At 41.8% G+C, this 15,119-nt stretch overlaps 1 protein-coding gene across 1 annotated transcript; it reads left to right on the plus strand.

The window, feature by feature from the left end:
• Positions 1 to 5,370: 5,370 nt before the first annotated feature.
• On the plus strand, positions 5,371 to 9,736 carry drg1 (developmentally regulated GTP binding protein 1). Its single transcript, XM_059540054.1, has 9 exons — positions 5,371 to 5,542; positions 5,767 to 5,890; positions 6,035 to 6,210; positions 6,383 to 6,452; positions 6,941 to 7,110; positions 7,670 to 7,800; positions 7,880 to 8,047; positions 8,366 to 8,488; positions 9,369 to 9,736. Exons 1-9 carry the CDS (start codon positions 5,504 to 5,506, stop codon positions 9,466 to 9,468), a joined length of 1,101 nt encoding a protein of 366 aa, XP_059396037.1. The 5' UTR covers positions 5,371 to 5,503; the 3' UTR covers positions 9,469 to 9,736.
• The last annotated feature ends 5,383 nt before the right edge of the window (positions 9,737 to 15,119 follow it).

A 15,119-nucleotide genomic window follows, 5' to 3' on the forward strand; every position in this document is an offset into this window, starting at 1 on the left:
TGGTCAGACTCAACCATGGGGCAGTACGATCCACATAAGTCTTTAAAGCTCTCACAGGGCAAAGACTTAGATCTCCAGACTCCGCCACAGCAGGGGATAAAGCCTCCAGGACCACCTGCTGAAAGCGAAAGGGATTAGATGCGACCTTAGGGACATAATTGGGCCTTGGTCGCAACAACACTTTCACAGAGCCCGGTGCAAACTCCATGCACGAGGGTGAGACAGAAAGAGCCTGTAAATCCCCAACTCTCTGAGAGAGGATAAAGCCATAAGAAGAAGTGTCTTCAAAGTCAGGATTTTATCCGGTACAGTTTCCAAGGGCTCAAACGGATGCCCTGATAAACCATGCAACACAATGGATAAATCCCATGAAGGAACTCGCACGGGGCGGAAAGGCCTCAGCCATCGTGCACCCTGTATGAAACCAGAAACCAGTGGATGACGGCCCACTGAGGCACCATCTATATATTCGTGGTAAGCTGAAATGGCTGCCACGTAAACCTTTAGAGTAGCTGGTGTCACTCCATCCGAAAAACGGTCCTGAAGGAACTCCAGTACTGACGCCACTGGGCAGTAAACTGGATAAATATTATGAGTTTCACACCAGGTCATAAACAGTCTCCACTTGAAAACATATAAGCATCTCGTAGAAGCTGCTCTAGAATTCAGTATAGTCTCTGTAGTTTCAGCAGAAAGACATATATTCAGCAGAAAGACAAGGGATATATTAACTCGGGAAAGGGATACACTCGAGATCTGATGAGTCAGCTGGAACAGCCTCTCGCACGAGTGCACACTCGCTCGCACCCCGGCGCTGTGACAATCAAACATCCGCAGTGGTCATATTCCAGCAACCTCTGTCGGGGCTTTGCCGTGAGAGTCATTAATTAGTGTTACCCAATTACCCCCAAAACAGACAAACATTTGGCCTCGGGTGCCAAATCAGTCCCTGTGCTTGTGATAATAAATCCTGTCTGAGGGGAATCTCCCATGGAGAGCCCGCTAACAGATTGATCAGATCCGCAAACCACGGCTGTGTGTGCCACCGCGGAGCCACCAGCAGCAGCTGTTCCACTCTGTCCAGCCGTATTCTGCATAATACCGCCGAAATCAGACGGATTGGGGAAAACGCATACAAACTGGTCCTGGGCCAGTTGTGGGCTGATGCATCCAAGCCCAGGGGTGCTGGAGGGCATAGGGAGAACCAAAGCGGGCAATGCGTAGTCGTTTTCGACGCGAATAAATCCACTTTCGCTTTCTCCGAAAATCTGCCATAGGAGATTCACCGTTTGGGGGTGCAATCTCCATTCCGCTTGCTCCAGAGTCTGCCTGGATAGCAAATCCGCTCCGAAGTTCAACGTCCGGGGACTTGAACAGCTCGGATCGATAGAAATTTGTTCTGAAACCAAAAAGAACATGTCTCGCCAGCCTGCACAGGGGGCGAAAGCGTAATCCTCCCTGATGATTCAGATATGACACAACCGCTGTGTTGTCCGATCTGAGCAGTACATGACGGCCGATCAGCAGATTCGAGAAATACTGGAGAGCCAGAATAACCGCCAGTAATTCCAATTTGTTATGTGCCAGCTGCGTTGTGCCGCTATCCACACTCTGTGGGCTGGGCGCCCTTGACAAACAGCTCCCCAACCGATCAAAGACGCATCCGTCGTGACAGTCTCTCGGAAAGCACAAATCCCCAGCCGAACCCAGGTCAGGAGAATGCGGTTGACATTCATAGTTTTAACGACATCACACACCGCCGTGTCACCGGAATCGTCCGATGCGGAAGACAGTGGGGTGAAACATTCAGTCTTTTCGTCCACCACTGAAAAGGGCGCATGTGAAGTAATCCCAGACAAATTACAGGTAATGCCGCTGCCATAAGACCTAAGTCTGAGGCACAATCTTGCTGTCACTGTGCGACCTGCTTTGAAGCGCCGCACGCATGATGCAATCGACTGAGCGCGCGGGAGAGAAAGCTTCGCTGTCATCGCGTGAGAGTCCAACTCTATTCCCAGCAGGTTATCCGTTAAGAGGGGATTAAAACTCTTCTCTTGAATTTCATGCGTAAGCTCAGGCTGTTAAATGATTCAGCACAAGATCCCAATGAGAGTGTGCTTGAGTCTGCGATTGCGCTAACACCAGCAAATCGCCTAAATAGTTCAAACACGAACGCCCTGGAGCCGCAACGGGGCCAGAGCTCCATCCATGCACTTTGAGAAAGTACTGATACACTTTGCCCTCTAAAGCGAATCTGAGGAACTTCCTGAGTCTCTTGATGATCTGAATATGAAAATATGCATCCTTCAGATCGATTGTGACAAACCAATCGTTTGGTTTAATGACAAAATAGACTTTACCATCTTGAATTTGCTCGGCCTGAGTGCAAGACGGTGTAAATCCAGAATGGGTCGTAATCCGCCGGTTTTTTTTTTTTTTTTTTTTTTTTTTACCACAAAATAACGGCTGTAAAAACCCTGCCTCCATCTGAGAGGGGTGTACTTACTCTATAGCCCCTTTGCTCAGCAGAGTTGACATCTCCTGTCGCAGCACTGCTATTTCCATCGGTTTCGCCACTGTGGAAAGAATTCTGCGGAAAGGAGGCGGGCCTTATTGAAACTGAATGGTGTATCCGTGACAAATTGTGCGTAACACCCATTGAAAAATGTAGGGCAAGCGTTCCCACACGGCCCGAGACCATACTAGCGGTCTCAAAATTTCCGCTTCCTGCAACGCTGTCATACACGTTAAAATGTCCGGGCACGAAAAGCTCGTGCCGTTTGTGCGCAGGGGAAGTGTATGCGTAAGAGCCGTTGCGTCTCATTGTGTACAATCCTGAAATGTGTCCACGGCAGGAATTAGGCCAACAGATTGAACATCGGGCTGTGCCGCTAGCGAAAAAGCAGCGGCTGTGCGAGCCGTCATAAATGGGTCGTCTGTGCAGGACCCTTGAATCGCCCCTCGAATTCTGAAAGCTGGATTGCGCATGGCGTCTGAGGGAACGTTTGGCGTTACAGCTCAATCCAATGCTGCTCAAAGCGCTGTTTGCTGCAAAGCAGTCAATGTTAGAGTGTGGGGACTGCAGTGAGAGGGTTGGATGTGCATTAGCAATCCAACAGCACTCTCTGGTGGAGGGCACAGTCCCTGGCAAACATGAAGGAAAACGCATGCGTCAAACTCGCTGCATTTTGTTGTGTATTATCCTGAAGCGTATCCACGGCAGGATTTAATCCAACAAGATAAACATCTGGCCACGCCGCTAGCGAGAACGCGGCAGCTGTGTGAGCCGTCATACACTGGCCATCTTTGCCAGCCTCCTGCGCCGTCCCTCAAACTCTGAAGGCTGGATTGTGCAGAGTGTCTGAGGGGGCGCTCAAATGATAGCTCGGTTCAATGACGCTCGAGGTGCCTTTGCTGCGAGACAGTCAATGTTAGAGTGTGGGGACTGCAGTGAGAGGGTAGATGTGCATTAGCAGTCCAACAGCACTCTCAGTGGAGGGCACAGTCCCTGGCAAACATGAAGAAAAGCGCATGCGTCAAACTCGCTGCGTTTCGTTGTGTATAATCCTAAAGCATATCCATGGCAGGATTTAATCCAACAAGATAAACATCGGGCCACGCCGCTAGCGAGAACGCGGCAGCTGTGTGAGCCGTAATACACTGGCCATCTTTGCCAGCCTCTTGCGCCGTCCCTCAAACTCTGAAGGCTGGATTGTGCAGAGTGTCTGAGGGGGCGCTCAAACGATAGCTCAGTTCAATGACGCTCGAGGTGCCTTCGCTGCGAGACAGTCAATGTTAGAGTGTGGGGACTGCAGTGAGAGGGTAGATGTGCATTAGCAGTCCAACAGCACTCTCAGTGGAGGGCACAGTCCCTGGCAAACATGAAGAAAATGTTAGAGCGTGGGGGTTGAGGACGAGAGGCTTCCCACACGTAATCCACCATGCGGGTAGCCACATAAATATCTCACTGAGGAAGGAGAGGCGCGTTTCTCCTGTCCGCTCGGAGGGAGAGAACCGCGTATTCCGGGCAGAGCCTACTCAGAGTTCGAGGCCGCAGTTGGACAAACATAGTTTGAAAGAGCAAATTTGCTGATTAACGCGCTCGAGTGGGGGAGAGCGAGCAAGTGGAAACTCCAGTGCATCACTGTATTCATAGTCAAGCCGCACATATCGCCCCTAACCAACACCTCGTGCGGGGCCTCGGCGACCGCAGAAGCGAAACGGTGGGGGTAAGACGCGAGGCGACTTAAGAAATACACTCCAGAGTGCGGATACTTTCTTTATTATATATATATATATATATATATTTTTTTTTTTTGTTTGTTTTTTTTTACTGTGGCCGTAGGCTATCACGGAGAGAACCTGTAGAGAGGCTGCTAACGAACCTCTCATAAGTGCCTCCTCGCGATAAACCCATTATACGGGTCTTACCTTTCGGTGACTCATCGCGTCCGCGGAGAGGAGTAACGTTAGACTTCTCTTAAGAATCGCTGGAGAACGCGAGATGGATTTTAAGGGCACAGAAGATTCGCTTCATTTACTGAAGGAATGAAATCTGAGTGAAATGGCGCGCGGCACCAGGTATATATGCGTACGCATGCGTGGGGCAGTGCCAAGCGCTATTTGGCAAATAGGATTGGCGGGATGGTATAGGGCTTCAGACATTCGTCACACCGAAGGTGTTCCCATACGTGGTGACGTCACCGCAGCATCGAAGTGACCTATGAAAGGGAAACAAATGTTTCCTACTTGAATGCGTGACATGTCGATCTACACAATGTACGTGAATGCAGCAACGGAGCCTTGTTGACGAAGACAATTATTATATTATATTTAATTTTTTTTATTAGAACACGTTTTCAGTATCCGTCTGTTTTGACATTTAAGCTTGATATTCCGATACATCAGGAAAAGAAGAACTTTAAGTATTTACTCCTTACCAGTAGGCGGAGCCCCTTCTTCAGACACAGGAAGAGGCAAACATCGCGAGGACTGAGCGACGAGCGTGGCATACAGGTCAAACATTTACACATTATAGGGAAACATGACACAGGTCAATGTGATGTCTGTTCAGTAGAGGAAACTGTAGAGCATGTTATGCAGAAATGCAAGACATATGAAATACAAAGGAGGATTCTTAAGGAAGAGTTACAAGCATTAGGATGCCAAGAATTTAATATAACTAGCTTATTAAATGATGGTCCAAATTCAAGGAAACAAATGCATGCAGTCATGAGATTTATTAAGAATAGTGGTCTACTTGGATGTAGGAGGGTTATTCATTCTTTTCACACTCCATCACAGTAGGTGGCGGTATGCACCTTGGAAGTTGGTTCGCAACCCGCCATTAAAATCAAAGAAGAAGAAGAAGAAGACGAGCGTGGCGTGAGCTTATGCCACAGCATGTCAACGGTGTGCTTTTGAGCCAACAAGCTGTATAACCGATTAAGCAACATAAACTTTTAATTTTTCAAGTGACGTCTTTGAAAGGACCAACGCCAAAATGAGTTTACTCGCCAAAATAGCCGACATCGAGAACGAGGTGGGTTGACATGAATGCTAATATATGAAAACTAACGTTAGCCGTTAGCATTTTAGCGCCAAGCCTATTCAACAGTGAACCCAGCTGAATTTCAGAAATGAGCTTGAGATTCAATAAACTGAGCTTTTAAATCTTACTTCAAAATAAAAGCTGAAAAAAATCAATTGTTGTTTTGACATTGTTATAGTAAATATGCAGTTTTGTGAATGGTCTGTGTCCTGCAGATGGCTCGTACTCAGAAGAATAAGGCCACAGCTCATCATCTGGGTTTGCTGAAGGCTAAATTAGCCAAACTGAGGAGAGAGCTCATCACTCCTAAAGGAGGCAGCGGAGGAGGCACTGGAGAGGGTGGGTACCGCACCATCATCACACACAGATACTGCAATATCTCACCTCTGGAGCTTCATGCACCTATTTTTATGAGGAGGTCCTGGGTGATTAAACTGTGGTCTGTTACTGCTTTGTTTTTTTCTCAACCTGTTTTTCCTGCAGGTTTTGATGTGGCAAAAACCGGTGACGCTCGAATTGGATTCGTGGGTTTCCCATCAGTGGGCAAATCCACTCTTCTGAGTAACTTGGCTGGTGTGTACTCTGAGGTTGCTGCCTACGAGTTCACCACACTGACAACTGTACCGGGAGTGATCCGCTATAAAGGAGCCAAGATTCAGGTGAAACTCTCTACCATGCCAAGTATTTGTACTGAATGCAGTGTTTTCTGCCAAAATGGGTTGAGCGCCTTTCCTCCTGCCTGAAACATCCTGAAATGTGGGTTTGCAACACTTAAGTTTTGGCGAATGAGGCAACAATTTTTAATTTCATGATTCATATTTGTTTTATTAGCTTCTGGATCTCCCAGGTATCATCGAGGGGGCGAAAGATGGCAAGGGAAGAGGACGACAAGTCATTGCTGGTAACTACTTAAGGAATATTTCATTCAAAAATGAACATTTGTTCACCCTCAGGCAATCCAAGATGCTGGTATTGTTTCTTCATCAGAACAGATTTGAAGAAAGTTTTCCATTGCAGCGAATGGTTGCCATCAGAATGAGAGTCCAAACAGCTGATTAAAAACATCACATTAATCCATAAGTAATCCACACCGCTCCAGACAATCAGTGAATGTCTTGTGTAGTGAACAGCTGCTTATTTGTTTGAAACAAATCCATCATTTAGGCGATACTAACCTCAAACTATTGTTCCTGGCTAAAATACTTTATCCAAATCTGTTCTAATGAAGAAATCTTGATGTCCTGAGGGTGAGTAAATTGTTAGCAAATAATTTTTTCAGCATCTATTCCTTGCAGACTCTCATTTAAAGATGTTTTTAGCACTCTTGCGTGTTTTTAAGTGTGCTTACCAATCACATTCATTCTCCCTGACCTCGCCTCCTTCCAACAGTTGCTCGCACTTGCAACCTCATCCTGATCGTCTTAGACGTCCTGAAGCCTCTCGGACACAAGAAGCTCATTGAGCACGAGTTGGAAGGTTTTGGCATCCGGCTTAACAAGCAACCACCAAATATTGGCTTCAAGAAGAAAGACAAGGGTGGAATCAACTTCACCGCAACTGTACGATTTCAGAGTGCTTTTACCTTCTATTGCAAACATTTATAAAAAGCATTGTTAAAGTTTGGGTCACTTTTCTTGAGTAAAATAAATACACACAAAATGTAAAAATATGGTTTAGCGAGAAACCTTTTGGGTCTATTGGCTGGAGGTGTGTGAACATAGAAATTTAACACTATTCATTTAAAATTAATCAAAGAGGTGTTCATTTATTGGAACATTTATTGAACTTTATTTCTATGACATATTTCTGTTAATGCAGTTTATTATAATTTACATTAGTTTAGCACTAACTACTAATTTGCAGAATTTAATAGACTTTGTTCCTATCTTAATTCAATAATTAATTGTAAATATTAAAGTAAATGCTAAATCTCTTTAGAATATTTAATCAAAAATATTAGAAATTTGAAGCTCACATGGAACAGCAGATCAGATTTGACTTTCTTTGTTACAAACCCATTTTATTTCAGTCTTAGGCTCGCAGTAGAGTGTTAGTTTTCATTTAGTGTCATCAATCAGATCAGTCATGTTTACAGCTGTCATCACGCTTTTGTTTTAGTGTGCTCAAAGTGAGCTGGACGCTGAGACTGTGAAAAGCATTCTTTCCGAGTATAAGATCCACAACGCTGATATAACGCTACGAAGCGACGCTACAGCTGATGACCTCATTGACGTGGTGGAGGGAAACCGGTAGGAGCATCTCCACATCCATACTCTGTCATTCCAATTTAGAAGAGATTATTCACACGGTTCTTACTCCCCTCTCTAGGGTTTACATCCCCTGCATCTATGTACTCAACAAAATTGACCAGATCTCCATCGAGGAGCTGGATGTTATCTACAAAATCCCTCACTGCGTGCCAATCTCCGCTCACCACCGCTGGAACTTTGACGACTTGTTGGAAAAGATCTGGGACTACCTGCATCTAGTGCGCATGTGAGTCACATGTTCCTACAATGTATTCTGGGATGACATGCTTAGAATTTGACCAATGATTGGCATGATTACGTTGCATGCTTTCTGGAAGAGCTTTCAGGAATGTAATAAAAAAAAAAAAACAACAGCAAGTGATTTGCTATACACAGTGTATACAGAAAAGTCACTTTAAGTGAAAATGTCTCCTGTGTGAAGCTTACAGAAACGTAAAGTACCATAATATATCATCATGTTCTGTCTTCAGAAGTTTACAATATGCACTATGTATCATAAAGCCACAGCAGAATGTGTCATATATCTCTGACTGGTGATTCACAGCTACACAAAGCCAAAAGGACAGCTTCCTGATTACACCGCACCTGTAGTACTTCCAGATGGGAAGACAGCCGTTGAGGACTTCTGCTTAAAGATTCACAAAAACCTCATTAAAGAATTGAAATAGTAAGTGACTTCAAAACATTCAAGGAGACTACGTCATTGTTCATTTGTGTTGAGAACCAGAGAACAAGATCTGATTTAAATTCCTGATAGCAAAAGGCTCTGATCTAATTGAAGCACTAGTTATCTTTATTTCTCACATGAGCACAGTACACTCACTAAACTTCTAAACTCACTTCCAAGGTTACAGTGTGAGTGTACACTGTGTCACTTCTTTGGAAAAGGCTATGCTCCTAGATTAAGCCTGTGAAGCCTTAATTTTGTTTAAAAAACTAGCTTTGAAATTGCATCTCTCTTATGCTGATATATTGATATTAGATATTTCTTTTCGATTTGTCCTTAAGTTTAGTCTCTTATGTATTTTAGTCTTTTTATAACACTTGCCTCCGTAGCATTCATGTTTTTATACTATTAATATTTTAAATTGTCTTTTTTAGATGTTCACTTTAAAATTATAGGGGTTTTGTTCTAGTAGTTTTATGTGGTTTTCTCATTTCATGTTTCTGTTTAGTTTTATTACTTGAACTTAGTTATTTAATAACTAAATTACCAAGTAATTTCTATCATAATTTCTATTATTTTCATTCAAGGTTTTGTCTGATATTTGCATTTTATTTTAAGTTATTTCTGTTAAAATTATTTTGAGTAGTTTTACTTCACAATAACACTGATTTGTAAAGTAACAGATATCCAGTCAACACTGTCAAATTTAAGATGCCTTTAAAAAATAGTATTAGAGTAAATAGTTTCTGCTGAAACACTAAAGTTATTGTGGTTATTGTGCAACTCGCCTCCATCTGTTACTGTTTTTTGTGTGTAAATCTTTTGCACAATACTCCTGTGTCGAAACGTGCCTAGCATCATCTCTCTCTTCTCTCTGCAGTGCATTGGTGTGGGGGTCGTCAGTGAAGCATAACCCGCAGAAAGTCGGCAAAGACCATGTGCTAGAAGATGAGGATGTAATCCAGCTGGTCAAGAAATAGAAGAACTGATGATTACATGATTATTACACTTCACATAAGAAACAACAAGACATTTGTAAATGCCCCGGAGATTCCTATGGCACTATTGTTGTTTCTTCATTTTTATTTTTGATTGTAAATATCACAGATTCATTCAGCATATTAAATGTCTCCTCATGCTTGAATCGGCATTACAATGTCTTGAATGCAGTTATACAGTTATAGATTAAGTGCATCTGTGGGCTGCAAAACAAAGTGAACTTCAATAAAAACCTAATATACAAATCCATTGATGTCTAAATGTGATGCTGATGCTTGACGCAAAACATTTGACAAGGTCTTTTTGTTGAATTGTTAGTGTTAGTTAACTGATGAACAAAATTAACTGAGATATCTAGTTAGTGAGTAACCAGCACTTCACATGGTTTAATCCAGTAGTCTAGTGACTGGATATTATACCCTCCCCCTCTTTGACAATCAATCACTCAGGATAACCAGGCCACTTAGCGGATGAATCTGACAAGGAATGATACACAGCCAGTCAGAAGCACTCATACCCTTAAACTGCCCCACTCACTAGGGACATTTGACATTATGAATGTACAATGGGTGCAAGCTACCCCAAAGGTTAATCAGGCAAAAAGCCTTTACACTTGAGTTGATATAAGAACACTACAATTAGTGAAAAAAAATCTAGTTCGTAAGTACCTTTCGAACATGATATGGAACTATGATACATTTCCCACAGTAATGGAAAACCTTTACATTTAGAATTTTTAAATTACAATTTTTCAGACCTGGAATATTTGAAATGTAAAAAAAAATGTATAGTGTATATACGTATTTCAAGCTGTGTTGCAGAGTTCCTTGAACTGTAATTAATCATGCGACAATCTCTAAAAATTCTTCTGTAAATTACTTCAAGAAACACAACATGGAAAATTTTTGTCAGAAGCTATTGAAACCCTAAAATAAGTGATTACGTTTTATATGTTTCACACTAATTTCTTTTTGGTTATTGGGCAAGTCTATTTTTCAGCAGCTGTGGCAGTGCCAAGCCATTTTTCAAATAAATCAGTTGAAATGACATCAAAAACATCTAGGCGATGTACTGGGTACTTTGGTGCTTTTGGAAAAAAATGTCTATTCTTATTCAAAATTATGGACCCTGTTCACAAACAATAGCTAATGTGGACAATGCAATAAATAATTTTCTCGAAGAGAGCATAATTGAAAGATGTAGAAAGTTATCAATGAGAATTCAAGGCGCAGCATCAGCAAAAGCGTAAAGTCTGTTATTCGTTTCTTCTGGTGGGGTTATTGGGTTCGTGGGGATGAATTGGAGGCAGGTTCAAGCATTGATCTGAGACGGTTTTTAAGGTGGTAGGGACGTATGCCTATGGAAGAGGAGCCAGTGCTCACCCATCAAGCTCCGCCCTTCCCCCACCCATCTTCCTCTGCTGCACTTTCCCCTGTAAATTATAGCAGCACTTTAGCTAATGAAAGAGTTGAAGTCTGGGCACTAATAAAAGCCATTAAGTGAATAAAGCGCTTCCCCCTCTAACAAAATTAAAGAATTTGCCCCCTCCTCAAGAGGGAGTACTCTGTATTAATATTTATGAATTGCGGAACTGGACCCTCTACCCCCTCCCAATGACACGTACCCTGGCCCACACCGCCCAACTCCTCTTCAGCAAACCACCTATCCTGGGTGATATTGTGCGACCCCCCCCCTCGCGGGGCGGAGTATGGGGGTGTTGGAGGAGAGACATCCTGGACAGTTTGCCTTCAGTTCGGCAAACAGGTCCAGTCCAGACACCCAGCTCAGAACAGCAGCTCTCTCAGATGAACTTAGTCACCAATGAAGTGAGAGGCATTGGTCTCGGTTTGAAGATTTGCCCTGAGGACATCCATCCCTGGATGAACCTGTTGGAAGGTCCTCTACCAGACCTCTTGTAGATGGTCCTCTTCAAGATTGAGGTAAGAGTCCTAATTGCACAAGTTGATTATTGTCTTAACCCTTCTTCTTTTCTTCTCATAGTACTCCTTAAAACAGTTTCACTGCACTCTATTTCTTTTGTGCCTTTTGGACAAGTCTCCGTCAAGGTAACAGATTTTCCAAGAGTATTGTGCAAGAGGGGGACAAAATACGCTACTACTGAATGAACTAGGTAAGATGTAGTATTTGCTCCAAATTTGTAAGATGCTCAAAAGGATAGATTCAAGAGGGAACTGATCAACTGGTCGAAGAATATAGACTACGCCACTGTCCCTTCATATGTTACGAATTGTTCTTTCTGATCCTCATCCTTCATTCTCTACCACCATCTCCAACATCATTCTTAATAATATTTGTTTCTTCCCATTTCATCATACTAAGTGGTTCAGTTGTCCGACATTTAGAGTTGATTAGTGCACCCATTCCCACTAAAATGTCCCATGGGGCATGGCCAGTATGGGGTAATATGATTACCACCCAGATGGATGAGCAGAATCTAGGCAGGTTTTTGGAAGAGACACTCTGGGATATGTTGGGAAGTGTTGCCACAAGAGGTTTTGCAGGAACAAGTTAAGAATTGGCCCTAAGGTCCAGATGTTGTGGGGTAGAAGGCATTGGCTATGATGTTGTGGGATATTGGCTGTGAAAGAAAATTACATTGGTGGTCTATTCTTATTTGCCCACAGAGCAGTCTATTTGAGCAAGTCAAGAAGCTAGGGTGCTACTGATGTCCCTTAACAAGACAACCATTGCTTTGACAAACTCTGTTTCTATAGATTTTTTGAAAACCTTTAAACAATTGAATGACAGCAAACTCATTTGATTACCAAACCACTCTCGTTTGTTAACCCCCATTCTGGAGTTCTCTTGAGTTCCACTTCATTATTCTACAGAAATTTTTGAAAATTGACAGTTTTGGCGACTGGTCAGCAGGCATAGGTACTGGGGAGGTGTAACATTTTCGGCGAGGGTGGGGTTTGTCGCAGTTTTTGCGCAGGAAGGGCGGTGCCTGCGAATCTCTGCAGTGAGAACGTGACCTATGACTAATCTCTTTTTCTTTTTTTAATTTTGCAGACATACTTCATTGCAGTCTATCAAAAACACCTTTTCCAACCATCTCCCATTATGTCACTCTCGGTAATCACCTGCACCAACCTCTATGATACTGCCCTTCTCGATTTCCAGCAATTTTGGAAAGATTTTGGTAACCTGAATACCGTCTTTTTGAGAATAGGTACAACACCTAAGGATGGCTGAAGAAGATCCTCGATGACAACTGGATCTTTTGATGGTCTTTTTAAATAATCTAGTGATCTCTGACTTTGTTGTTCCACCTTACGTAGAATTGGAGCCTTGACCTTTTCTCAGATGACCCTCATTCTGTATTCTGCATGATTTTAAACAGGATTTTAATGTACATGGACGGTTCCATTCTGTCTTTTGTGAATGATCCACAACTTGAACAAGTTTCTGCTGACTTTACAACTTTGCCCAGGACACCATTGTGCTTGATCTAACCATGCAGTTCCCTTTCTGTCCATGGTTGTGCCAAGCACTTTGGAGACTTGTGTGCACTCTCCACCAGGTTTTTCTTCTTACAGTTCTTTTCTTATTAGATCCACAATCTGAAGAATTAGACCTTGTGCAACAGTCTGTTGAAGTGTACATTTGTTGTCCCAAACAAGAATATTTTAAAGAGAATAAAACACATTGTGTTGTTTTGTTTGTTGAGTCTGACATGATCATTACAGTAAGAAAAATGAGTGCAACAAGAAATGGAAATAGTGACACTGTGGTCAAAATAGTGTTCCATTGCCAAGCCGCACTTCCTCAGCAAAGTGGATGGCATAGCTTGACCTATTTCTTCAGGTCCTTTTAATGTACTCATATACCCTATTGATATATAAAGAAAGCCGTAACCACCATAAACATAGAAGGGAGACATTTATCCAACCCCCAGCATAGCGCCCAATCCACACAGAGTTTGTGTTAAAAAAAAATCTGTTTATTTTTTACAATTGGCATAAAAATAAGTTACGAAAAACGTCCAAGTCCAGTTACATCCTCATTTATCATAAAATGTGGACAAATTCTGCACACCAGCCACCGTTTTCACTACTGAAACATAAATATCTGACTGTAAGACAAAAAGTCTTTATTAATGTAAGCCTTGCTCGAGTAAATGCAATCTTAGATGCAGTCGGGAGGTCATGATGATGGGTGGAGCTCCCTGCAGAGCACCACTTACAGTCAGTCTCTAGATGAATGAACCACTCCGTTTTACCGTCAGAGGTCATGTTAGGTTGCATTGCTCAGCTCCAGTCATTTTAAAAGTAATGGACTCTTCTTGGATATTGTCATCCGTTTGCCTGTGCACGTGTGTTTTATTTATCGAATCTTTGGAGATTTTACCTATTCATGAGAATTATTTAAAGCACCTTATGAATATATTCTAAACACTTTAACTGATTCACTGAGCAGTTTAAAAAGATGCATATAGCAACTATAAAATGGATGAAAGAATTTCTATGAATTTAATCAATCAATAAATGCTGCAGAAGTCCAGCCAATGAAAACGCACTATAATTGAAGTACAGTACACTCATGACTAACATAATATATTTCATCTGTACATACTGCCGTCAGTGGTCTGGGTGTAATGTGCTTATTGAACAGGAACAACAGTAACATGCATAACTTGTTTTTTACATTTATTTTTAAAAGAGAATGTCATTGGTGTTTACATGTGCAAAGCTCGCCTACACGATTCTAGGGTGTAACCGAGGCTTTGCTGTAATTTAGGTTAGCAGCTTATTTAGATCATTAACCTTCAATATGAATATACTACTTAACAAACACCATTAATAATACATATCTACAATAGTCCACATTTGAAGTGGATCAAAACCATTCAACAAAATTGTCCTAAAACCAAAATGCTTTCTTGAATAGCTTTGATTAACTTTTCTGATCCACTTTAAATGTTGACTACTGTAGACTAACAAGTAAATACATTCTATGAAATATGTTATTGGACTTATCCTTTATTCTGTTGTTCCCAGTCATGGCTGTATAATGATTAAAAACTATTAAAACATCAGATTTACTGACCTGGTTTTGAAGGTCACAATCTTTGATACTGCATACATTAATGAAAATGAAACAAGACTCCGAAATTATTTCGAATTACTTTTATTGTCACCCATTAATGAAACAGGTGGTTTATTTTCACATTGAAGCAAAAAACAAACACTCATTTATACGTACACCATTTCACTTGCGATTAGAACATTTCTAATTTTGATATTAGAAAGAGAAAATGCTTTAAAGCGCACTAAACTGCAGTTGAGTTTTATAATGATGCTTTGACTCAAATAAGCAGAGTATTGTCAAACACCAAGAAAATGCACTTTTTTTTTTTAAGTATACTGGTGAATATCAGAGATTTCAATGTGATGCTTAGATGAAATGGAAGATAATATTATTGAATGTGCTCAACCATATTAAGGATGCGTGGACAGTAATGTAAATTAATAAAAAGAAAATAATACTTAATTTTTGGGAATCAGAACAATATATGACACTGGGATATTTGTATTTGAATGTATTAAGGAGAAAAAAAGGTGCAATTATGCTATATTAATACAGTACATATTTCAACTTGTACCTCAGT

This window comes from Carassius carassius, chromosome 45 (assembly GCF_963082965.1).
Source record: "Carassius carassius chromosome 45, fCarCar2.1, whole genome shotgun sequence".
Taxonomy (NCBI): Eukaryota; Metazoa; Chordata; class Actinopteri; order Cypriniformes; family Cyprinidae; genus Carassius; species Carassius carassius.